Source organism: Phalacrocorax aristotelis, unplaced genomic scaffold, assembly GCF_949628215.1.
Source record: "Phalacrocorax aristotelis unplaced genomic scaffold, bGulAri2.1 scaffold_108, whole genome shotgun sequence".
Taxonomy (NCBI): Eukaryota; Metazoa; Chordata; class Aves; order Suliformes; family Phalacrocoracidae; genus Phalacrocorax; species Phalacrocorax aristotelis.
The window spans coordinates 1-21,604 of NW_027441285.1; the positions used below are offsets into that span (position 1 = coordinate 1).

Genomic DNA, 21,604 nt, shown 5'->3' on the forward strand with positions numbered 1-21,604 from the left:
AGAAACAACAACAGAAATGCAATGGAAAAGAGAACAACGAGAGGCGCAAAGCCCCGGGGGAGGAGGGAAGGGAGGGCAGAGGGGGAACGAACCGCCGAAACAAACCGCACGCGCCGCAGCCGCGCCGCAGCCGCGCCGCGCCGCTCCCGAGCTGCAACTGGCCCCCCTCCATAGGCTGGTCATGGTGTCACGTGGTAGGGAATGAACCTGCCGTCGGCCAGTCGGGCTCAGCCGCCCCCGCCACGGCCCCGCCCCTCCCAGCCCCCCCGCCACGCGGCAGAGCCCGGGAAGCTGGAAAGGCAGCCGCCCCCCCACAGTGAGGAGAATTAACCCCTTCTCAGCCAAAACCAGCACATGTGGTTTAAGTTATTCTGGGTTGTTTTGGGGTTTTTTTTAGGGAGAGTTTACATTATTTTTGTACTGTCCCTTTTCTTAGCAAAATGTGTTCCGTTTCAACAAAGCCTACCGACCCCAACCCCGCTTGCTGCTGTCAGGACCCTGCCGGCCATGAGCCAGGCTGTGGCACGAAGCTCCGCGGCCAGAGCCCTGATGGCAATCCCAAGCAGGCAGCCGTGAAGTGACACCACCAGCGGGGATTTGCTGCAGCGATCCCTCCAGGCGATTGCTTTGCTTTGCCACAGCCCCAGCAGCATCACTGTGTCGGGGGGGCTGTGGAGTTGCTCTGTGGACAACGGAGAGCCCGGCCCAGCTCAGCTGCCACGCCGTGGACACCCCCAGCCGCTGCTGCTATTGCTGGCCAAAAACCACTGCCAGGAGTCAAATCCCAATTAGTGCCCACTTTTGCCACAAGTACCGCTTCTCACCTGGCTCCGTCCCAGTCACAGCAGGGATACAGAGCTGGCTCCAAAGCTGCGCGGCCAGAGCCCTGATGGGAAGCGGGGGGCGGGTGGGTGAAGGCTGCTCCAGCCTCCCTGCGCTCGCAGGAAACGTGCCCAAAAGCGTCTGCACAAGAAGCCCGTGCCACAGTCCCTCCCGCCCCGGATCACAGCCCTGTGCCTGTCCCCAGGTCCCAGATGCAGGGAAGGAGACGGCTGGGCGTGGGGACATTTGTCACCTGGCTCCGCACACGCGTGACCGTGTTTGTGACCCTACATGCGTGCAGAGCCGTGTCACAAAGAGCCCAGGCTGGATAAATACCCCGCGCAACCGCCCCCAGCTCAGTGGCGAGTTTGCCACAGACGCTGGAAGATCAGGACGGTCTTTGACCGCACTGACGTCCCCAAGCCCAGCCATCTCCTTCACTGCAGCCACTTGCGGTGATGGAGCTGAGGTCGCGGCGCCGCAAGATGCCGCAGTCCCCCCCTGCCCAGTGTCCCCCGGCGCCGCCGGAGGAGCAGGCAGGACCCTCCCGTGTGCCACCCCCGCGCAAAAGAAAGCGTCAGGTCCCCAAGGAGGAAGGTGAGCGCAGAGCATCCCCCACCGGGCACCTGCCAGAGGGGATTTTGGCTGGTGCCCAGCTGTGCAAGCGGAGGCCCCCGCATCGTGGCAAGGCGCCCCGGCCTCTCCCCCGTCCCGCTCCCGGCACTGCCGCCCCAGCACACCGGCGCGGTGCTGGGGGTGACAGCGCCGCTGTCCTCCGACAGTATGCAGGCTGTGCTGGCGAGCAGACTGTGACCCCGAAGTCGTGGGGCAGCTGTGCCGTCAGAAGGGGCTCTGCGTCCATGAGAACTGCCTGGTGAGTCCCCGGGGCTCAACACCCACCGGTCCACAACACCCCGCCCTCTCCAGCACCGCGGCACAGGCAGCCCCTGGCACGCACCCTCTTTTCCCCCCTTGCAGTACCACGCCACCAGGCTGGGCCAGAAAGGGGCCGATGAAGAGGGCTTCTACGGCTTTCTCTTCCCCGACATCCGGCAGGAGCTGAAGCGGGTGGCACAGAAGGTGAGGCCGGAGGGGACGTGCCCCCACCGTGGTCCCCGTGTCCCGAGCCCGGCGCTGCACAGGCCAGCAACCCCCCAGGAATGCTCTGGCAGCTGGCTGCAAGCAACCGCCCCCAGATCCTCCTTCCCCCAAAAGGGCCCATTTCTGCAGCAACTGGGGATTTGGGGAGGGTAGGGGACGTTATCAGCGGCCCAGTGTCAATGGCCAGGCAGCCCACCGAAACGCGGCGGGGCTGCGCTGGGCGAGGGCGAACAGGGCTCCCCGGGGAGTGCGGCATTGACTGCGCGGCGCTGACGCTGTCCACCTCCATGCCGTCCCCAGAGGTGCTGCATCTGCCGGCTGCGGGGTGCCTCGGTCGCCTGTCGGCGCAGGCGCTGCCGCCGAATCTTCCACTTCCCCTGCGGCAGTGAGCGGGGCTGCGTCTCCCAGTTCTTCGGGGAGTTCAAGTGAGTGTGGCTGCCTTGAAGGGCCAGGGCCGGACCCAGGCCAGGGCCTGGGGCAGAGGAGGCCTGTGGCTGAACCGTCACCTCCCTCCCACAGGTCCTTCTGCTGGAAGCACCGGCCGGTGCAGCGGGTGCGGGCGGTGCAGCAGGACGAGACCCCCTGCCTCATCTGCCAGGAGGCGGTGGCGGGGCGGCCCTGCTACGACACCCTGGTCTGTCCTGCCTGTGCCAGCGCCTGGTTCCACCGCCGCTGCATCCAGGTAGGCGACATCGCCCCCGGCCCCTGACGGGATCAGCCCTGTCGTCACCCTGTCGCCCAGCTCCCAGGGGGCGAACGAGACCCGCCCCGGCTCTGACGTTGATGCCCTCTCTGCCCCAGGGCCAGGCGCTGCGCTCTGCCCTGCACTACTTCCGCTGCCCCCTCTGCCAGGACGTGCCGACCTTCCAGGCGGAGATGTTTCGCCTGGGCATCAAAATCCCCGACAGGTCGGTGCCCTCCCCGCTGCCCCCTTCCCCCTCCGTGGTGCTCCGGCCGATCCCCTCCTGCCTCCCTGGGTGCCAGCAGGGTGGCCCCCACGCCCCCCGCGGCTGAGGGCTTCCTGTCTCCCGCAGGGATGCTGCCTGGGAGGAGGACGGGGCCTTCGCGGACCACTACCAGCGGCACAGCTCCTGCGATGCCAGCCAGTGCCTGTGCCCGGTGGGACGGGAGCAGGCGGAGGTGAACGGGTGAGTGCCCGTGTCCCCGGTCCCTGCAGCCCCGGCGAGGAGACGATGCCTTCGTCTCCTCCTCTGGGCAGGTATCCCGGGGGGGTCGGGTCCCTGGGATGGCGAGCTGGGCCTGGCACCAGGTGCGTGCCGGCAGCTCAGCTGCAGGTGCCTGGAGGGGAGCAGGGCCCAACGCTGCGCCCGGGCTGGCAGCCCACAGCTCGGGGGGCCTTTGGTGGCAGTGGGTCCCATTGCTCCCCCAGGCCCTGGAGACTTCTGCTCTGTGGCTCCTGTGCCTCCCGCGGCACCCACCAGCTCTGCTCCGGCATAGGAGAAGACGCCGACTCCTGGGAGTGCGGCGACTGCAGCGGCACGGGCACTGGTGAGGGGGGCGGGGCAGGGTGCCCACAGCCACGTGGCCACCACAGCACGTGGGACCTGGGGCCAGGCGCAGGGCTCTGATGCGGGGAGGGAGCGAGCGTGGCCTGGACTTGTTGTGCTCATCGTCTCCCTGCCTGCCCCTTGCAGCGCCTCCCGTTGCACCTGGCCCAGACTCCAGCCCCGCCGACGCAGGGACCCTCGCACAGCACCCCGGGTCCTGGCACTTCAGCTGAGGAAGAAGAGGCCAGGATCCTCGCAGGACACCCCGGCACCCAGCTGCCCTCCCAGCCCCTCTCCCAGAAACCTGCAGAGCCTCACTAATAAAAGCTGGAACGTCACACGTGGCCTTGCTGATGTGCCGAAATGCTGCGGCGCAAGGGCCTCCGCGGTGGCCCTGACCCTCCCCTTGGCACCGTGGGTGCTGCCAGGTCGTTTCCCAAACAGGAGCTGGCACTGGCCGCCCCAGGTGAGATGCTGGTGTCACCCGCTTGGGGACGTGATGTGCGGCACCAGAGCTGAACCCACGGGGGCTGGGGAGGGGGAAGCTCCACGGGAGCTGCTGAGGGGCCAAGGCCTCCCTGCCCAGGGCGCGGAGCAGTGGACCCAGGGTGCGGGGAGGGCAAGGGCGTCCCCGTGGGTCCCTTCTCCCACACCGGGGCTCCAGCAGGGACTTCAGAGACGTCCAGAGGGGTTCGTAGCACAAGCGCTTTGTTCAGGCATCAGAATTCCTGACTCTCCATTAACGAGCCGAATGACGTGGTGTCGTGGTTTAGGCGGCAGCTCAGCCCCACACAGTCGCTCGCTCCCTCCCCCACCGGTAGATGGGGGAGAGAATCAGAAGGGTAACGCTCGTGGGTTGCGATAAGAACAGTTTAATAATTAAAATTAACAGAAACAACAACAGAAATGCAATGGAAAAGAGAACAACGAGAGGCGCAAAGCCCCGGGGGAGGAGGGAAGGGAGGGCAGAGGGGGAACGAACCGCCGAAACAAACCGCACGCGCCGCAGCCGCGCCGCAGCCGCGCCGCGCCGCTCCCGAGCTGCAACTGGCCCCCCTCCATAGGCTGGTCATGGTGTCACGTGGTAGGGAATGAACCTGCCGTCGGCCAGTCGGGCTCAGCCGCCCCCGCCACGGCCCCGCCCCTCCCAGCCCCCCCGCCACGCGGCAGAGCCCGGGAAGCTGGAAAGGCAGCCGCCCCCCCACAGTGAGGAGAATTAACCCCTTCTCAGCCAAAACCAGCACATGTGGTTTAAGTTATTCTGGGTTGTTTTGGGGTTTTTTTTAGGGAGAGTTTACATTATTTTTGTACTGTCCCTTTTCTTAGCAAAATGTGTTCCGTTTCAACAAAGCCTACCGACCCCAACCCCGCTTGCTGCTGTCAGGACCCTGCCGGCCATGAGCCAGGCTGTGGCACGAAGCTCCGCGGCCAGAGCCCTGATGGCAATCCCAAGCAGGCAGCCGTGAAGTGACACCACCAGCGGGGATTTGCTGCAGCGATCCCTCCAGGCGATTGCTTTGCTTTGCCACAGCCCCAGCAGCATCACTGTGTCGGGGGGGCTGTGGAGTTGCTCTGTGGACAACGGAGAGCCCGGCCCAGCTCAGCTGCCACGCCGTGGACACCCCCAGCCGCTGCTGCTATTGCTGGCCAAAAACCACTGCCAGGAGTCAAATCCCAATTAGTGCCCACTTTTGCCACAAGTACCGCTTCTCACCTGGCTCCGTCCCAGTCACAGCAGGGATACAGAGCTGGCTCCAGAGCTGCGCGGCCAGAGCCCTGATGGGAAGCGGGGGGCGGGTGGGTGAAGGCTGCTCCAGCCTCCCTGCGCTCGCGGGAAACGTGCCCAAAAGCGTCTGCACAAGAAGCCCGTGCCACAGTCCCTCCCGCCCCGGATCACAGCCCTGTGCCTGTCCCCAGGTCCCAGATGCAGGGAAGGAGACGGCTGGGCGTGGGGACATTTGTCACCTGGCTCCGCACACGCGTGACCGTGTTTGTGACCCTACATGCGTGCAGAGCCGTGTCACAAAGAGCCCAGGCTGGATAAATACCCCGCGCAACCGCCCCCAGCTCAGTGGCGAGTTTGCCACAGACGCTGGAAGATCAGGACGGTCTTTGACCGCACCGACGTCCCCAAGCCCAGCCATCTCCTTCACTGCAGCCACTTGCGGTGATGGAGCTGAGGTCGCGGCGCCGCAAGATGCCGCAGTCCCCCCCTGCCCAGTGTCCCCCGGCGCCGCCGGAGGAGCAGGCAGGACCCTCCCGTGTGCCACCCCCGCGCAAAAGAAAGCGTCAGGTCCCCAAGGAGGAAGGTGAGCGCAGAGCATCCCCCACCGGGCACCTGCCAGAGGGGATTTTGGCTGGTGCCCAGCTGTGCAAGCGGAGGCCCCCGCATCGTGGCAAGGCGCCCCGGCCTCTCCCCCGTCCCGCTCCCGGCACTGCCGCCCCAGCACACCGGCGCGGTGCTGGGGGTGACAGCGCCGCTGTCCTCCGACAGTATGCAGGCTGTGCTGGCGAGCAGACTGTGACCCCGAAGTCGTGGGGCAGCTGTGCCGTCAGAAGGGGCTCTGCGTCCATGAGAACTGCCTGGTGAGTCCCCGGGGCTCAACACCCACCGGTCCACAACACCCCGCCCTCTCCAGCACCGCGGCACAGGCAGCCCCTGGCACGCACCCTCTTTTCCCCCCCTTGCAGTACCACGCCACCAGGCTGGGCCAGAAAGGGGCCGATGAAGAGGGCTTCTACGGCTTTCTCTTCCCCGACATCCGGCAGGAGCTGAAGCGGGTGGCACAGAAGGTGAGGCCGGAGGGGACGTGTCCCCACCGTGGTCCCCGTGTCCCGAGCCCGGCGCTGCACAGGCCAGCAACCCCCCAGGAATGCTCTGGCAGCTGGCTGCAAGCAACCGCCCCCAGATCCTCCTTCCCCCAAAAGGGCCCATTTCTGCAGCAACTGGGGATTTGGGGAGGGTAGGGGACGTTATCAGCGGCCCAGTGTCAATGGCCAGGCAGCCCACCGAAACGCGGCGGGGCTGCGCTGGGCGAGGGCGAACAGGGCTCCCCGGGGAGTGCGGCATTGACTGCACGGCGCTGACGCTGTCCACCTCCATGCCGTCCCCAGAGGTGCTGCATCTGCCGGCTGCGGGGTGCCTCGGTCGCCTGTCGGCGCAGGCGCTGCCGCCGAATCTTCCACTTCCCCTGCGGCAGTGAGCGGGGCTGCGTCTCCCAGTTCTTCGGGGAGTTCAAGTGAGTGTGGCCGCCTTGAAGGGCCAGGGCCGGACCCAGGCCAGGGCCTGGGGCAGAGGAGGCCTGTGGCTGAACCGTCACCTCCCTCCCACAGGTCCTTCTGCTGGAAGCACCGGCCGGTGCAGCGGGTGCGGGCGGTGCAGCAGGACGAGACCCCCTGCCTCATCTGCCAGGAGGTGGTGGCGGGGCGGCCCTGCTACGACACCCTGGTCTGTCCTGCCTGTGCCAGCGCCTGGTTCCACCGCCGCTGCATCCAGGTAGGCGACATCGCCCCCGGCCCCTGACGGGATCAGCCCTGTCGTCACCCTGTCGCCCAGCTCCCAGGGGGCGAACGAGACCCGCCCCGGCTCTGACGTTGATGCCCTCTCTGCCCCAGGGCCAGGCGCTGCGCTCTGCCCTGCACTACTTCCGCTGCCCCCTCTGCCAGGACGTGCCGACCTTCCAGGCGGAGATGTTTCGCCTGGGCATCAAAATCCCCGACAGGTCGGTGCCCTCCCCGCTGCCCCCTTCCCCCTCCGTGGTGCTCCGGCCGATCCCCTCCTGCCTCCCTGGGTGCCAGCAGGGTGGCCCCCACGCCCCCCGCGGCTGAGGGCTTCCTGTCTCCCGCAGGGATGCTGCCTGGGAGGAGGACGGGGCCTTCGCGGACCACTACCAGCGGCACAGCTCCTGCGATGCCAGCCAGTGCCTGTGCCCGGTGGGACGGGAGCAGGCGGAGGTGAACGGGTGAGTGCCCGTGTCCCCGGTCCCTGCAGCCCCGGCGAGGAGACGATGCCTTCGTCTCCTCCTCTGGGCAGGTATCCCGGGGGGGGTCGGGTCCCTGGGATGGCGAGCTGGGCCTGGCACCAGGTGCGTGCCGGCAGCTCAGCTGCAGGTGCCTGGAGGGGAGCAGGGCCCAACGCTGCGCCCGGGCTGGCAGCCCACAGCTCGGGGGGCCTTTGGTGGCAGTGGGTCCCATTGCTCCCCCAGGCCCTGGAGACTTCTGCTCTGTGGCTCCTGTGCCTCCCGCGGCACCCACCAGCTCTGCTCCGGCATAGGAGAAGACGCCGACTCCTGGGAGTGCGGCGACTGCAGCGGCACGGGCACTGGTGAGGGGGGCGGGGCAGGGTGCCCACAGCCACGTGGCCACCACAGCACGTGGGACCTGGGGCCAGGCGCAGGGCTCTGATGCGGGGAGGGAGCGAGCGTGGCCTGGACTTGTTGTGCTCATCGTCTCCCTGCCTGCCCCTTGCAGCGCCTCCCGTTGCACCTGGCCCAGACTCCAGCCCCGCCGACGCAGGGACCCTCGCACAGCACCCCGGGTCCTGGCACTTCAGCTGAGGAAGAAGAGGCCAGGATCCTCGCAGGACACCCCGGCACCCAGCTGCCCTCCCAGCCCCTCTCCCAGAAACCTGCAGAGCCTCACTAATAAAAGCTGGAACGTCACACGTGGCCTTGCTGATGTGCCGAAATGCTGCGGCGCAAGGGCCTCCGCGGTGGCCCTGACCCTCCCCTTGGCACCGTGGGTGCTGCCAGGTCGTTTCCCAAACAGGAGCTGGCACTGGCCGCCCCAGGTGAGATGCTGGTGTCACCCGCTTGGGGACGTGATGTGCGGCACCAGAGCTGAACCCACGGGGGCTGGGGAGGGGGAAGCTCCACGGGAGCTGCTGAGGGGCCAAGGCCTCCCTGCCCAGGGCGCGGAGCAGTGGACCCAGGGTGCGGGGAGGGCAAGGGCGTCCCCGTGGGTCCCTTCTCCCACACCGGGGCTCCAGCAGGGACTTCAGAGACGTCCAGAGGGGTTCGTAGCACAAGCGCTTTGTTCAGGCATCAGAATTCCTGACTCTCCATTAACGAGCCGAATGACGTGGTGTCGTGGTTTAGGCGGCAGCTCAGCCCCACACAGTCGCTCGCTCCCTCCCCCACCGGTAGATGGGGGAGAGAATCAGAAGGGTAACGCTCGTGGGTTGCGATAAGAACAGTTTAATAATTAAAATTAACAGAAACAACAACAGAAATGCAATGGAAAAGAGAACAACGAGAGGCGCAAAGCCCCGGGGGAGGAGGGAAGGGAGGGCAGAGGGGGAACGAACCGCCGAAACAAACCGCACGCGCCGCAGCCGCGCCGCAGCCGCGCCGCGCCGCTCCCGAGCTGCAACTGGCCCCCCTCCATAGGCTGGTCATGGTGTCACGTGGTAGGGAATGAACCTGCCGTCGGCCAGTCGGGCTCAGCCGCCCCCGCCACGGCCCCGCCCCTCCCAGCCCCCCCGCCACGCGGCAGAGCCCGGCAAGCTGGAAAGGCAGCCGCCCCCCCACAGTGAGGAGAATTAACCCCTTCTCAGCCAAAACCAGCACATGTGGTTTAAGTTATTCTGGGTTGTTTTGGGGTTTTTTTTAGGGAGAGTTTACATTATTTTTGTACTGTCCCTTTTCTTAGCAAAATGTGTTCCGTTTCAACAAAGCCTACCGACCCCAACCCCGCTTGCTGCTGTCAGGACCCTGCCGGCCATGAGCCAGGCTGTGGCACGAAGCTCCGCGGCCAGAGCCCTGATGGCAATCCCAAGCAGGCAGCCGTGAAGTGACACCACCAGCGGGGATTTGCTGCAGCGATCCCTCCAGGCGATTGCTTTGCTTTGCCACAGCCCCAGCAGCATCACTGTGTCGGGGGGGCTGTGGAGTTGCTCTGTGGACAACGGAGAGCCCGGCCCAGCTCAGCTGCCACGCCGTGGACACCCCCAGCCGCTGCTGCTATTGCTGGCCAAAAACCACTGCCAGGAGTCAAATCCCAATTAGTGCCCACTTTTGCCACAAGTACCGCTTCTCACCTGGCTCCGTCCCAGTCACAGCAGGGATACAGAGCTGGCTCCAAAGCTGCGCGGCCAGAGCCCTGATGGGAAGCAGGGGGCGGGTGGGTGAAGGCTGCTCCAGCCTCCCTGCGCTCGCAGGAAACGTGCCCAAAAGCGTCTGCACAAGAAGCCCGTGCCACAGTCCCTCCCGCCCCGGATCACAGCCCTGTGCCTGTCCCCAGGTCCCAGATGCAGGGAAGGAGACGGCTGGGCGTGGGGACATTTGTCACCTGGCTCCGCACACGCGTGACCGTGTTTGTGACCCTACATGCGTGCAGAGCCGTGTCACAAAGAGCCCAGGCTGGATAAATACCCCGCGCAACCGCCCCCAGCTCAGTGGCGAGTTTGCCACAGACGCTGGAAGATCAGGACGGTCTTTGACCGCACCGACGTCCCCAAGCCCAGCCATCTCCTTCACTGCAGCCACTTGCGGTGATGGAGCTGAGGTCGCGGCGCCGCAAGATGCCCCAGTCCCCCCCTGCCCAGTGTCCCCCGGCGCCGCCGGAGGAGCAGGCAGGACCCTCCCGTGTGCCACCCCCGCGCAAAAGAAAGCGTCAGGTCCCCAAGGAGGAAGGTGAGCGCAGAGCATCCCCCACCAGGCACCTGCCAGAGGGGATTTTGGCTGGTGCCCAGCTGTGCAAGCGGAGGCCCCCGCATCGTGGCAAGGCACCCCGGCCTCTCCCCCGTCCCGCTCCCGGCACTGCCGCCCCAGCACACCGGCGCGGTGCTGGGGGTGACAGCGCCGCTGTCCTCCGACAGTATGCAGGCTGTGCTGGCGAGCAGACTGTGACCCCGAAGTCGTGGGGCAGCTGTGCCGTCAGAAGGGGCTCTGCGTCCATGAGAACTGCCTGGTGAGTCCCCGGGGCTCAACACCCACCGGTCCACAACACCCCGCCCTCTCCAGCACCGCGGCACAGGCAGCGCCTGGCACGCACCCTCTTTTCCCCCCTTGCAGTACCACGCCACCAGGCTGGGCCAGAAAGGGGCCGATGAAGAGGGCTTCTACGGCTTTCTCTTCCCCGACATCCGGCAGGAGCTGAAGCGGGTGGCACAGAAGGTGAGGCCGGAGGGGACGTGTCCCCACCGTGGTCCCCGTGTCCCGAGCCCGGCGCTGCACAGGCCAGCAACCCCCCAGGAATGCTCTGGCAGCTGGCTGCAAGCAACCGCCCCCAGATCCTCCTTCCCCCAAAAGGGCCCATTTCTGCAGCAACTGGGAATTTGGGGAGGGTAGGGGACGTTATCAGCGGCCCAGTGTCAATGGCCAGGCAGCCCACCGAAACGCGGCGGGGCTGCGCTGGGCGAGGGCGAACAGGGCTCCCCGGGGAGTGCGGCATTGACTGCGCGGCGCTGACGCTGTCCACCTCCATGCCGTCCCCAGAGGTGCTGCATCTGCCGGCTGCGGGGTGCCTCGGTCGCCTGTCGGCGCAGGCGCTGCCGCCGAATCTTCCACTTCCCCTGCGGCAGTGAGCGGGGCTGCGTCTCCCAGTTCTTCGGGGAGTTCAAGTGAGTGTGGCCGCCTTGAAGGGCCAGGGCCGGACCCAGGCCAGGGCCTGGGGCAGAGGAGGCCTGTGGCTGAACCGTCACCTCCCTCCCACAGGTCCTTCTGCTGGAAGCACCGGCCGGTGCAGCGGGTGCGGGCGGTGCAGCAGGACGAGACCCCCTGCCTCATCTGCCAGGAGGCGGTGGCGGGGCGGCCCTGCTACGACACCCTGGTCTGTCCTGCCTGTGCCAGCGCCTGGTTCCACCGCCGCTGCATCCAGGTAGGCGACATCGCCCCCGGCCCCTGACGGGATCAGCCCTGTCGTCACCCTGTCGCCCAGCTCCCAGGGGGCGAACGAGACCCGCCCCGGCTCTGACGTTGATGCCCTCTCTGCCCCAGGGCCAGGCGCTGCGCTCTGCCCTGCACTACTTCCGCTGCCCCCTCTGCCAGGACGTGCCGACCTTCCAGGCGGAGATGTTTCGCCTGGGCATCAAAATCCCCGACAGGTCGGTGCCCTCCCCGCTGCCCCCTTCCCCCTCCGTGGTGCTCCGGCCGATCCCCTCCTGCCTCCCTGGGTGCCAGCAGGGTGGCCCCCACGCCCCCCGCGGCTGAGGGCTTCCTGTCTCCCGCAGGGATGCTGCCTGGGAGGAGGACGGGGCCTTCGCGGACCACTACCAGCGGCACAGCTCCTGCGATGCTAGCCAGTGCCTGTGCCCGGTGGGACGGGAGCAGGCGGAGGTGAACGGGTGAGTGCCCGTGTCCCCGGTCCCTGCAGCCCCGGCGAGGAGACGATGCCTTCGTCTCCTCCTCTGGGCAGGTATCCCGGGGGGGTCGGGTCCCTGGGATGGCGAGCTGGGCCTGGCACCAGGTGCGTGCCGGCAGCTCAGCTTCGGCTGCCTGGAGGGGAGCAGGGCCCAACGCTGCGCCCGGGCTGGCAGCCCACAGCTCGGGGGGCCTTTGGTGGCAGTGGGTCCCATTGCTCCCCCAGGCCCTGGAGACTTCTGCTCTGTGGCTCCTGTGCCTCCCGCGGCACCCACCAGCTCTGCTCCGGCATAGGAGAAGACGCCGACTCCTGGGAGTGCGGCGACTGCAGCGGCACGGGCACTGGTGAGGGGGGCGGGGCAGGGTGCCCACGGCCACGTGGCCACCACAGCACGTGGGACCTGGGGCCAGGCGCAGGGCTCTGATGCGGGGAGGGAGCGAGCGTGGCCTGGACTTGTTGTGCTCATCGTCTCCCTGCCTGCCCCTTGCAGCGCCTCCCGTTGCACCTGGCCCAGACTCCAGCCCCGCCGACGCAGGGACCCTCGCACAGCACCCCGGGTCCTGGCACTTCAGCTGAGGAAGAAGAGGCCAGGATCCTCGCAGGACACCCCGGCACCCAGCTGCCCTCCCAGCCCCTCTCCCAGAAACCTGCAGAGCCTCACTAATAAAAGCTGGAACGTCACACGTGGCCTTGCTGATGTGCCGAAATGCTGCGGCGCAAGGGCCTCCGCGGTGGCCCTGACCCTCCCCTTGGCACCGTGGGTGCTGCCAGGTCGTTTCCCAAACAGGAGCTGGCACTGGCCGCCCCAGGTGAGATGCTGGTGTCACCCGCTTGGGGACGTGATGTGCGGCACCAGAGCTGAACCCACGGGGGCTGGGGAGGGGGAAGCTCCACGGGAGCTGCTGAGGGGCCAAGGCCTCCCTGCCCAGGGCGCGGAGCAGTGGACCCAGGGTGCGGGGAGGGCAAGGGCGTCCCCGTGGGTCCCTTCTCCCACACCGGGGCTCCAGCAGGGACTTCAGAGACGTCCAGAGGGGTTCGTAGCACAAGCGCTTTGTTCAGGCATCAGAATTCCTGACTCTCCATTAACGAGCCGAATGACGTGGTGTCGTGGTTTAGGCGGCAGCTCAGCCCCACACAGTCGCTCGCTCCCTCCCCCACCGGTAGATGGGGGAGAGAATCAGAAGGGTAACGCTCGTGGGTTGCGATAAGAACAGTTTAATAATTAAAATTAACAGAAACAACAACAGAAATGCAATGGAAAAGAGAACAACGAGAGGCGCAAAGCCCCGGGGGAGGAGGGAAGGGAGGGCAGAGGGGGAACGAACCGCCGAAACAAACCGCACGCGCCGCAGCCGCGCCGCAGCCGCGCCGCGCCGCTCCCGAGCTGCAACTGGCCCCCCTCCATAGGCTGGTCATGGTGTCACGTGGTAGGGAATGAACCTGCCGTCGGCCAGTCGGGCTCAGCCGCCCCCGCCACGGCCCCGCCCCTCCCAGCCCCCCCGCCACGCGGCAGAGCCCGGGAAGCTGGAAAGGCAGCCGCCCCCCCACAGTGAGGAGAATTAACCCCTTCTCAGCCAAAACCAGCACATGTGGTTTAAGTTATTCTGGGTTGTTTTGGGGTTTTTTTTAGGTAGAGTTTACATTATTTTTGTACTGTCCCTTTTCTTAGCAAAATGTGTTCCGTTTCAACAAAGCCTACCGACCCCAACCCCGCTTGCTGCTGTCAGGACCCTGCCGGCCATGAGCCAGGCTGTGGCACGAAGCTCCGCGGCCAGAGCCCTGATGGCAATCCCAAGCAGGCAGCCGTGAAGTGACACCACCAGCGGGGATTTGCTGCAGCGATCCCTCCAGGCGATTGCTTTGCTTTGCCACAGCCCCAGCAGCATCACTGTGTCGGGGGGGCTGTGGAGTTGCTCTGTGGACAACGGAGAGCCCGGCCCAGCTCAGCTGCCACGCCGTGGACACCCCCAGCCGCTGCTGCTATTGCTGGCCAAAAACCACTGCCAGGAGTCAAATCCCAATTAGTGCCCACTTTTGCCACAAGTACCGCTTCTCACCTGGCTCCGTCCCAGTCACAGCAGGGATACAGAGCTGGCTCCAAAGCTGCGCGGCCAGAGCCCTGATGGGAAGCGGGGGGCGGGTGGGTGAAGGCTGCTCCAGCCTCCCTGCGCTCGCGGGAAACGTGCCCAAAAGCGTCTGCACAAGAAGCCCGTGCCACAGTCCCTCCCGCCCCGGATCACAGCCCTGTGCCTGTCCCCAGGTCCCAGATGCAGGGAAGGAGACGGCTGGGCGTGGGGACATTTGTCACCTGGCTCCGCACACGCGTGACCGTGTTTGTGACCCTACATGCGTGCAGAGCCGTGTCACAAAGAGCCCAGGCTGGATAAATACCCCGCGCAACCGCCCCCAGCTCAGTGGCGAGTTTGCCACAGACGCTGGAAGATCAGGACGGTCTTTGACCGCACCGACGTCCCCAAGCCCAGCCATCTCCTTCACTGCAGCCACTTGCGGTGATGGAGCTGAGGTCGCGGCGCCGCAAGATGCCCCAGTCCCCCCCTGCCCAGTGTCCCCCGGCGCCGCCGGAGGAGCAGGCAGGACCCTCCCATGTGCCACCCCCGCGCAAAAGAAAGCGTCCGGTCCCCAAGGAGGAAGGTGAGCGCAGAGCATCCCCCACCGGGCACCTGCCAGAGGGGATTTTGGCTGGTGCCCAGCTGTGCAAGCGGAGGCCCCCGCATCGTGGCAAGGCGCCCCGGCCTCTCCCCCGTCCCGCTCCCGGCACTGCCGCCCCAGCACACCGGCGCGGTGCTGGGGGTGACAGCGCCGCTGTCCTCCGACAGTATGCAGGCTGTGCTGGCGAGCAGACTGTGACCCCGAAGTCGTGGGGCAGCTGTGCCGTCAGAAGGGGCTCTGCGTCCATGAGAACTGCCTGGTGAGTCCCCGGGGCTCAACACCCACCGGTCCACAACACCCCGCCCTCTCCAGCACCGCGGCACAGGCAGCCCCTGGCACGCACCCTCTTTTCCCCCCTTGCAGTACCACGCCACCAGGCTGGGCCAGAAAGGGGCCGATGAAGAGGGCTTCTACGGCTTTCTCTTCCCCGACATCCGGCAGGAGCTGAAGCGGGTGGCACAGAAGGTGAGGCCGGAGGGGACGTGTCCCCACCGTGGTCCCCGTGTCCCGAGCCCGGCGCTGCACAGGCCAGCAACCCCCCAGGAATGCTCTGGCAGCTGGCTGCAAGCAACCGCCCCCAGATCCTCCTTCCCCCAAAAGGGCCCATTTCTGCAGCAACTGGGAATTTGGGGAGGGTAGGGGACGTTATCAGCGGCCCAGTGTCAATGGCCAGGCAGCCCACCGAAACGCGGCGGGGCTGCGCTGGGCGAGGGCGAACAGGGCTCCCCGGGGAGTGCGGCATTGACTGCACGGCGCTGACGCTGTCCACCTCCATGCCGTCCCCAGAGGTGCTGCATCTGCCGGCTGCGGGGTGCCTCGGTCGCCTGTCGGCGCAGGCGCTGCCGCCGAATCTTCCACTTCCCCTGCGGCAGTGAGCGGGGCTGCGTCTCCCAGTTCTTCGGGGAGTTCAAGTGAGTGTGGCCGCCTTGAAGGGCCAGGGCCGGACCCAGGCCAGGGCCTGGGGCAGAGGAGGCCTGTGGCTGAACCGTCACCTCCCTCCCACAGGTCCTTCTGCTGGAAGCACCGGCCGGTGCAGCGGGTGCGGGCGGTGCAGCAGGACGAGACCCCCTGCCTCATCTGCCAGGAGGTGGTGGCGGGGCGGCCCTGCTACGACACCCTGGTCTGTCCTGCCTGTGCCAGCGCCTGGTTCCACCGCCGCTGCATCCAGGTAGGCGACATCGCCCCCGGCCCCTGACGGGATCAGCCCTGTCGTCACCCTGTCGCCCAGCTCCCAGGGGGCGAACGAGACCCGCCCCGGCTCTGACGTTGATGCCCTCTCTGCCCCAGGGCCAGGCGCTGCGCTCTGCCCTGCACTACTTCCGCTGTCCCCTCTGCCAGGACGTGCCGACCTTCCAGGCGGAGATGTTTCGCCTGGGCATCAAAATCCCCGACAGGTCGGTGCCCTCCCCGCTGCCCCCTTCCCCCTCCGTGGTGCTCCGGCCGATCCCCTCCTGCCTCCCTGGGTGCCAGCAGGGTGGCCCCCACGCCCCCCGCGGCTGAGGGCTTCCTGTCTCCCGCAGGGATGCTGCCTGGGAGGAGGACGGGGCCTTCGCGGACCACTACCAGCGGCACAGCTCCTGCGATGCCAGCCAGTGCCTGTGCCCGGTGGGACGGGAGCAGGCGGAGGTGAACGGGTGAGTGCCCGTGTCCCCGGTCCCTGCAGCCCCGGCGAGGAGACGATGCCTTCGTCTCCTCCTCTGGGCAGGTATCCCGGGGGGGGTCGGGTCCCTGGGATGGCGAGCTGGGCCTGGCACCAGGTGCGTGCCGGCAGCTCAGCTTCGGCTGCCTGGAGGGGAGCAGGGCCCAACGCTGCGCCCGGGCTGGCAGCCCACAGCTCGGGGGGCCTTTGGTGGCAGTGGGTCCCATTGCTCCCCCAGGCCCTGGAGACTTCTGCTCTGTGGCTCCTGTGCCTCCCGCGGCACCCACCAGCTCTGCTCCGGCATAGGAGAAGACGCCGACTCCTGGGAGTGCGGCGACTGCAGCGGCACGGGCACTGGTGAGGGGGGCGGGGCAGGGTGCCCATGGCCACGTGGCCACCACAGCACGTGGGACCTGGGGCCAGGCGCAGGGCTCTGATGCGGGGAGGGAGCGAGCGTGGCCTGGACTTGTTGTGCTCATCGTCTCCCTGCCTGCCCCTTGCAGCGCCTCCCGTTGCACCTGGCCCAGACTCCAGCCCCGCCGACGCAGGGACCCTCGCACAGCACCCCGGGTCCTGGCACTTCAGCTGAGGAAGAAGAGGCCAGGATCCTCGCAGGACACCCCGGCACCCAGCTGCCCTCCCAGCCCCTCTCCCAGAAACCTGCAGAGCCTCACTAATAAAAGCTGGAACGTCACACGTGGCCTTGCTGATGTGCCGAAATGCTGCGGCGCAAGGGCCTCCGCGGTGGCCCTGACCCTCCCCTTGGCACCGTGGGTGCTGCCAGGTCGTTTCCCAAACAGGAGCTGGCACTGGCCGCCCCAGGTGAGATGCTGGTGTCACCCGCTTGGGGACGTGATGTGCGGCACCAGAGCTGAACCCACGGGGGCTGGGGAGGGGGAAGCTCCACGGGAGCTGCTGAGGGGCCAAGGCCTCCCTGCCCAGGGCGCGGAGCAGTGGACCCAGGGTGCGGGGAGGGCAAGGGCGTCCCCGTGGGTCCCTTCTCCCACACCGGGGCTCCAGCAGGGACTTCAGAGACGTCCAGAGGGGTTCGTAGCACAAGCGCTTTGTTCAGGCATCAGAATTCCTGACTCTCCATTAACGAGCCGAATGACGTGGTGTCGTGGTTTAGGCGGCAGCTCAGCCCCACACAGTCGCTCGCTCCCTCCCCCACCGGTAGATGGGGGAGAGAATCAGAAGGGTAACGCTCGTGGGTTGCGATAAGAACAGTTTAATAATTAAAATTAACAGAAACAACAACAGAAATGCAATGGAAAAGAGAACAACGAGAGGCGCAAAGCCCCGGGGGAGGAGGGAAGGGAGGGCAGAGGGGGAACGAACCGCCGAAACAAACCGCACGCGCCGCAGCCGCGCCGCAGCCGCGCCGCGCCGCTCCCGAGCTGCAACTGGCCCCCCTCCATAGGCTGGTCATGGTGTCACGTGGTAGGGAATGAACCTGCCGTCGGCCAGTCGGGCTCAGCCGCCCCCGCCACGGCCCCGCCCCTCCCAGCCCCCCCGCCACGCGGCAGAGCCCGGCAAGCTGGAAAGGCAGCCGCCCCCCCACAGTGAGGAGAATTAACCCCTTCTCAGCCAAAACCAGCACATGTGGTTTAAGTTATTCTGGGTTGTTTTGGGGTTTTTTTTAGGGAGAGTTTACATTATTTTTGTACTGTCCCTTTTCTTAGCAAAATGTGTTCCGTTTCAACAAAGCCTACCGACCCCAACCCCGCTTGCTGCTGTCAGGACCCTGCCGGCCATGAGCCAGGCTGTGGCACGAAGCTCCGCGGCCAGAGCCCTGATGGCAATCCCAAGCAGGCAGCCGTGAAGTGACACCACCAGCGGGGATTTGCTGCAGCGATCCCTCCAGGCGATTGCTTTGCTTTGCCACAGCCCCAGCAGCATCACTGTGTCGGGGGGGCTGTGGAGTTGCTCTGTGGACAACGGAGAGCCCGGCCCAGCTCAGCTGCCACGCCGTGGACACCCCCAGCCGCTGCTGCTATTGCTGGCCAAAAACCACTGCCAGGAGTCAAATCCCAATTAGTGCCCACTTTTGCCACAAGTACCGCTTCTCACCTGGCTCCGTCCCAGTCACAGCAGGGATACAGAGCTGGCTCCAAAGCTGCGCGGCCAGAGCCCTGATGGGAAGCGGGGGGCGGGTGGGTGAAGGCTGCTCCAGCCTCCCTGCGCTCGCGGGAAACGTGCCCAAAAGCGTCTGCACAAGAAGCCCGTGCCACAGTCCCTCCCGCCCCGGATCACAGCCCTGTGCCTGTCCCCAGGTCCCAGATGCAGGGAAGGAGACGGCTGGGCGTGGGGACATTTGTCACCTGGCTCCGCACACGCGTGACCGTGTTTGTGACCCTACATGCGTGCAGAGCCGTGTCACAAAGAGCCCAGGCTGGATAAATACCCCGCGCAACCGCCCCCAGCTCAGTGGCGAGTTTGCCACAGACGCTGGAAGATCAGGACGGTCTTTGACCGCACCGACGTCCCCAAGCCCAGCCATCTCCTTCACTGCAGCCACTTGCGGTGATGGAGCTGAGGTCGCGGCGCCGCAAGATGCCGCAGTCCCCCCCTGCCCAGTGTCCCCCGGCGCCGCCGGAGGAGCAGGCAGGACCCTCCCGTGTGCCACCCCCGCGCAAAAGAAAGCGTCCGGTCCCCAAGGAGGAAGGTGAGCGCAGAGCATCCCCCACCGGGCACCTGCCAGAGGGGATTTTGGCTGGTGCCCAGCTGTGCAAGCGGAGGCCCCCGCATCGTGGCAAGGCGCCCCGGCCTCTCCCCCGTCCCGCTCCCGGCACTGCCGCCCCAGCACACCGGCGCGGTGCTGGGGGTGACAGCGCCGCTGTCCTCCGACAGTATGCAGGCTGTGCTGGCGAGCAGACTGTGACCCCGAAGTCGTGGGGCAGCTGTGCCGTCAGAAGGGGCTCTGCGTCCATGAGAACTGCCTGGTGAGTCCCCGGGGCTCAACACCCACCGGTCCACAACACCCCGCCCTCTCCAGCACCGCGGCACAGGCAGCCCCTGGCACGCACCCTCTTTTCCCCCCTTGCAGTACCACGCCACCAGGCTGGGCCAGAAAGGGGCCGATGAAGAGGGCTTCTACGGCTTTCTCTTCCCCGACATCCGGCAGGAGCTGAAGCGGGTGGCACAGAAGGTGAGGCCGGAGGGGACGTGTCCCCACCGTGGTCCCCGTGTCCCGAGCCCGGCGCTGCACAGGCCAGCAACCCCCCAGGAATGCTCTGGCAGCTGGCTGCAAGCAACCGCCCCCAGATCCTCCTTCCCCCAAAAGGGCCCATTTCTGCAGCACTGGGAATTTGGGGAGGGTAGGGGACGTTATCAGCGGCCCAGTGTCAATGGCCAGGCAGCCCACCGAAACGCGGCGGGGCTGCGCTGGGCGAGGGCGAACAGGGCTCCCCGGGGAGTGCGGCATTGACTGCGCGGCGCTGACGCTGTCCACCTCCATGCCGTCCCCAGAGGTGCTGCATCTGCCGGCTGCGGGGTGCCTCGGTCGCCTGTCGGCGCAGGCGCTGCCGCCGAATCTTCCACTTCCCCTGCGGCAGTGAGCGGGGCTGCGTCTCCCAGTTCTTCGGGGAGTTCAAGTGAGTGTGGCCGCCTTGAAGGGCCAGGGCCGGACCCAGGCCAGGGCCTGGGGCAGAGGAGGCCTGTGGCTGAACCGTCACCTCCCTCCCACAGGTCCTTCTGCTGGAAGCACCGGCCGGTGCAGCGGGTGCGGGCGGTGCAGCAGGACGAGACCCCCTGCCTCATCTGCCAGGAGGTGGTGGCGGGGCGGCCCTGCTACGACACCCTGGTCTGTCCTGCCTGTGCCAGCGCCTGGTTCCACCGCCGCTGCATCCAGGTAGGCGACATCGCCCCCGGCCCCTGACGGGATCAGCCCTGTCGTCACCCTGTCGCCCAGCTCCCAGGGGGCGAACGAGACCCGCCCCGGCTCTGACGTTGATGCCCTCTCTGCCCCAGGGCCAGGCGCTGCGCTCTGCCCTGCACTACTTCCGCTGCCCCCTCTGCCAGGACGTGCCGACCTTCCAGGCGGAGATGTTTCGCCTGGGCATCAAAATCCCCGACAGGTCGGTGCCCTCCCCGCTGCCCCCTTCCCCCTCCGTGGTGCTCCGGCCGATCCCCTCCTGCCTCCCTGGGTGCCAGCAGGGTGGCCCCCACGCCCCCCGCGGCTGAGGGCTTCCTGTCTCCCGCAGGGATGCTGCCTGGGAGGAGGACGGGGCCTTCGCGGACCACTACCAGCGGCACAGCTCCTGCGATGCCAGCCAGTGCCTGTGCCCGGTGGGACGGGAGCAGGCGGAGGTGAACGGGTGAGTGCCCGTGTCCCCGGTCCCTGCAGCCCCGGCGAGGAGACGATGCCTTCGTCTCCTCCTCTGGGCAGGTATCCCGGGGGGGGTCGGGTCCCTGGGATGGCGAGCTGGGCCTGGCACCAGGTGCGTGCCGGCAGCTCAGCTTCGGCTGCCTGGAGGGGAGCAGGGCCCAACGCTGCGCCCGGGCTGGCAGCCCACAGCTCGGGGGGCCTTTGGTGGCAGTGGGTCCCATTGCTCCCCCAGGCCCTGGAGACTTCTGCTCTGTGGCTCCTGTGCCTCCCGCGGCACCCACCAGCTCTGCTCCGGCATAGGAGAAGACGCCGACTCCTGGGAGTGCAGCGACTGCAGCGGCACTGGCACTGGTGAGGGGGGCGGGGCAGGGTGCCCATGGCCACGTGGCCACCACAGCACGTGGGACCTGGGGCCAGGCGCAGGGCTCTGATGCGGGGAGGGAGCGAGCGTGGCCTGGACTTGTTGTGCTCATCGTCTCCCTGCCTGCCCCTTGCAGCGCCTCCCGTTGCACCTGGCCCAGACTCCAGCCCCGCCGACGCAGGGACCCTCGCACAGCACCCCGGGTCCTGGCACTTCAGCTGAGGAAGAAGAGGCCAGGATCCTCGCAGGACACCCCGGCACCCAGCTGCCCTCCCAGCCCCTCTCCCAGAAACCTGCAGAGCCTCACTAATAAAAGCTGGAACGTCACACGTGGCCTTGCTGATGTGCCGAAATGCTGCGGCGCAAGGGCCTCCGCGGTGGCCCTGACCCTCCCCTTGGCACCGTGGGTGCTGCCAGGTCGTTTCCCAAACAGGAGCTGGCACTGGCCGCCCCAGGTGAGATGCTGGTGTCACCCGCTTGGGGACGTGATGTGCGGCACCAGAGCTGAACCCACGGGGGCTGGGGAGGGGGAAGCTCCACGGGAGCTGCTGAGGGGCCAAGGCCTCCCTGCCCAGGGCGCGGAGCAGTGGACCCAGGGTGCGGGGAGGGCAAGGGCGTCCCCGTGGGTCCCTTCTCCCACACCGGGGCTCCAGCAGGGACTTCAGAGACGTCCAGAGGGGTTCGTAGCACAAGCGCTTTGTTCAGGCATCAGAATTCCTGACTCTCCATTAACGAGCCGAATGACGTGGTGTCGTGGTTTAGGCGGCAGCTCAGCCCCACACAGTCGCTCGCTCCCTCCCCCACCGGTAGATGGGGGAGAGAATCAGAAGGGTAACGCTCGTGGGTTGCGATAAGAACAGTTTAATAATTAAAAT

At 66.9% G+C, this 21,604-nt stretch overlaps 4 protein-coding genes across 4 annotated transcripts; all 4 read left to right on the forward strand.

Annotated features, from left to right (window-relative positions):
- The first annotated feature begins 1,255 nt into the window (after positions 1–1,255).
- Positions 1,256–3,769, forward strand: LOC142051253 (E3 ubiquitin-protein ligase PHF7-like). The gene is made up of 9 exons (XM_075080420.1): positions 1,256–1,419; positions 1,605–1,696; positions 1,801–1,902; positions 2,224–2,348; positions 2,443–2,605; positions 2,725–2,831; positions 2,958–3,071; positions 3,314–3,465; positions 3,610–3,769. Exons 1-9 carry the CDS (start codon positions 1,281–1,283, stop codon positions 3,750–3,752), a joined length of 1,137 nt encoding a protein of 378 aa, XP_074936521.1. The 5' UTR covers positions 1,256–1,280; the 3' UTR covers positions 3,753–3,769.
- A 25-nt stretch (positions 3,770–3,794) lies between these two features.
- LOC142051267 (E3 ubiquitin-protein ligase PHF7-like) lies at positions 3,795–12,308 on the forward strand. Its single transcript, XM_075080429.1, has 14 exons — positions 3,795–3,897; positions 5,965–6,017; positions 6,123–6,212; positions 7,098–7,153; positions 7,423–7,516; positions 9,913–10,063; positions 10,249–10,340; positions 10,445–10,546; positions 10,868–10,992; positions 11,087–11,249; positions 11,369–11,475; positions 11,602–11,715; positions 11,958–12,076; positions 12,223–12,308. Exons 1-14 carry the CDS (start codon positions 3,795–3,797, stop codon positions 12,306–12,308), a joined length of 1,455 nt encoding a protein of 484 aa, XP_074936530.1.
- Positions 12,309–14,272: 1,964 nt separating this feature from the next.
- On the forward strand, positions 14,273–16,735 carry LOC142051254 (E3 ubiquitin-protein ligase PHF7-like). The gene is made up of 9 exons (XM_075080421.1): positions 14,273–14,384; positions 14,570–14,661; positions 14,766–14,867; positions 15,189–15,313; positions 15,408–15,570; positions 15,690–15,796; positions 15,923–16,036; positions 16,280–16,398; positions 16,576–16,735. The coding sequence occupies exons 1-9, from the start codon at positions 14,273–14,275 to the stop codon at positions 16,716–16,718; spliced, it is 1,077 nt and encodes a 358-aa protein (XP_074936522.1). The 3' UTR covers positions 16,719–16,735.
- Positions 16,736–18,445: 1,710 nt separating this feature from the next.
- LOC142051255 (E3 ubiquitin-protein ligase PHF7-like) lies at positions 18,446–21,056 on the forward strand. The gene is made up of 9 exons (XM_075080422.1): positions 18,446–18,706; positions 18,892–18,983; positions 19,088–19,189; positions 19,510–19,634; positions 19,729–19,891; positions 20,011–20,117; positions 20,244–20,357; positions 20,601–20,719; positions 20,897–21,056. Exons 1-9 carry the CDS (start codon positions 18,568–18,570, stop codon positions 21,037–21,039), a joined length of 1,104 nt encoding a protein of 367 aa, XP_074936523.1. The 5' UTR covers positions 18,446–18,567; the 3' UTR covers positions 21,040–21,056.
- Positions 21,057–21,604: the final 548 nt, after the last annotated feature.

What these genes read in the sequence shown, in the direction of transcription:
- LOC142051253 (XM_075080420.1), top strand. Translation starts at nt 1,281, where the DNA reads ATGGAGCTGAGGTCGCGGCGCCGCAAGATGCCGCAGTCCCCCCCTGCC. An exon ending in TGAAGCGGGTGGCACAGAAG is followed by an intron (nt 1,903 to 2,223) that starts GTGAGGCCGGAG and finishes TGCCGTCCCCAG; the next exon opens with AGGTGCTGCATCTGCCGGCT. An exon ending in GGCATCAAAATCCCCGACAG is followed by an intron (nt 2,832 to 2,957) that starts GTCGGTGCCCTC and finishes TGTCTCCCGCAG; the next exon opens with GGATGCTGCCTGGGAGGAGG.
- LOC142051267 (XM_075080429.1), top strand. Translation starts at nt 3,795, where the DNA reads ATGCTGCGGCGCAAGGGCCTCCGCGGTGGCCCTGACCCTCCCCTTGGC. An exon ending in GCTGGCACTGGCCGCCCCAG is followed by an intron (nt 3,898 to 5,964) that starts GTGAGATGCTGG and finishes GTGACCCCGAAG; the next exon opens with TCGTGGGGCAGCTGTGCCGT. An exon ending in GCGTCCATGAGAACTGCCTG is followed by an intron (nt 10,341 to 10,444) that starts GTGAGTCCCCGG and finishes CCCCCCTTGCAG; the next exon opens with TACCACGCCACCAGGCTGGG.
- LOC142051254 (XM_075080421.1), top strand. Translation starts at nt 14,273, where the DNA reads ATGCCCCAGTCCCCCCCTGCCCAGTGTCCCCCGGCGCCGCCGGAGGAG. An exon ending in CAGTTCTTCGGGGAGTTCAA is followed by an intron (nt 15,314 to 15,407) that starts GTGAGTGTGGCC and finishes TCCCTCCCACAG; the next exon opens with GTCCTTCTGCTGGAAGCACC. An exon ending in CTGCAGCGGCACGGGCACTG is followed by an intron (nt 16,399 to 16,575) that starts GTGAGGGGGGCG and finishes CCCAGACTCCAG; the next exon opens with CCCCGCCGACGCAGGGACCC.
- LOC142051255 (XM_075080422.1), top strand. Translation starts at nt 18,568, where the DNA reads ATGGAGCTGAGGTCGCGGCGCCGCAAGATGCCGCAGTCCCCCCCTGCC. An exon ending in CAGTTCTTCGGGGAGTTCAA is followed by an intron (nt 19,635 to 19,728) that starts GTGAGTGTGGCC and finishes TCCCTCCCACAG; the next exon opens with GTCCTTCTGCTGGAAGCACC. An exon ending in TCCACCGCCGCTGCATCCAG is followed by an intron (nt 19,892 to 20,010) that starts GTAGGCGACATC and finishes TCTCTGCCCCAG; the next exon opens with GGCCAGGCGCTGCGCTCTGC.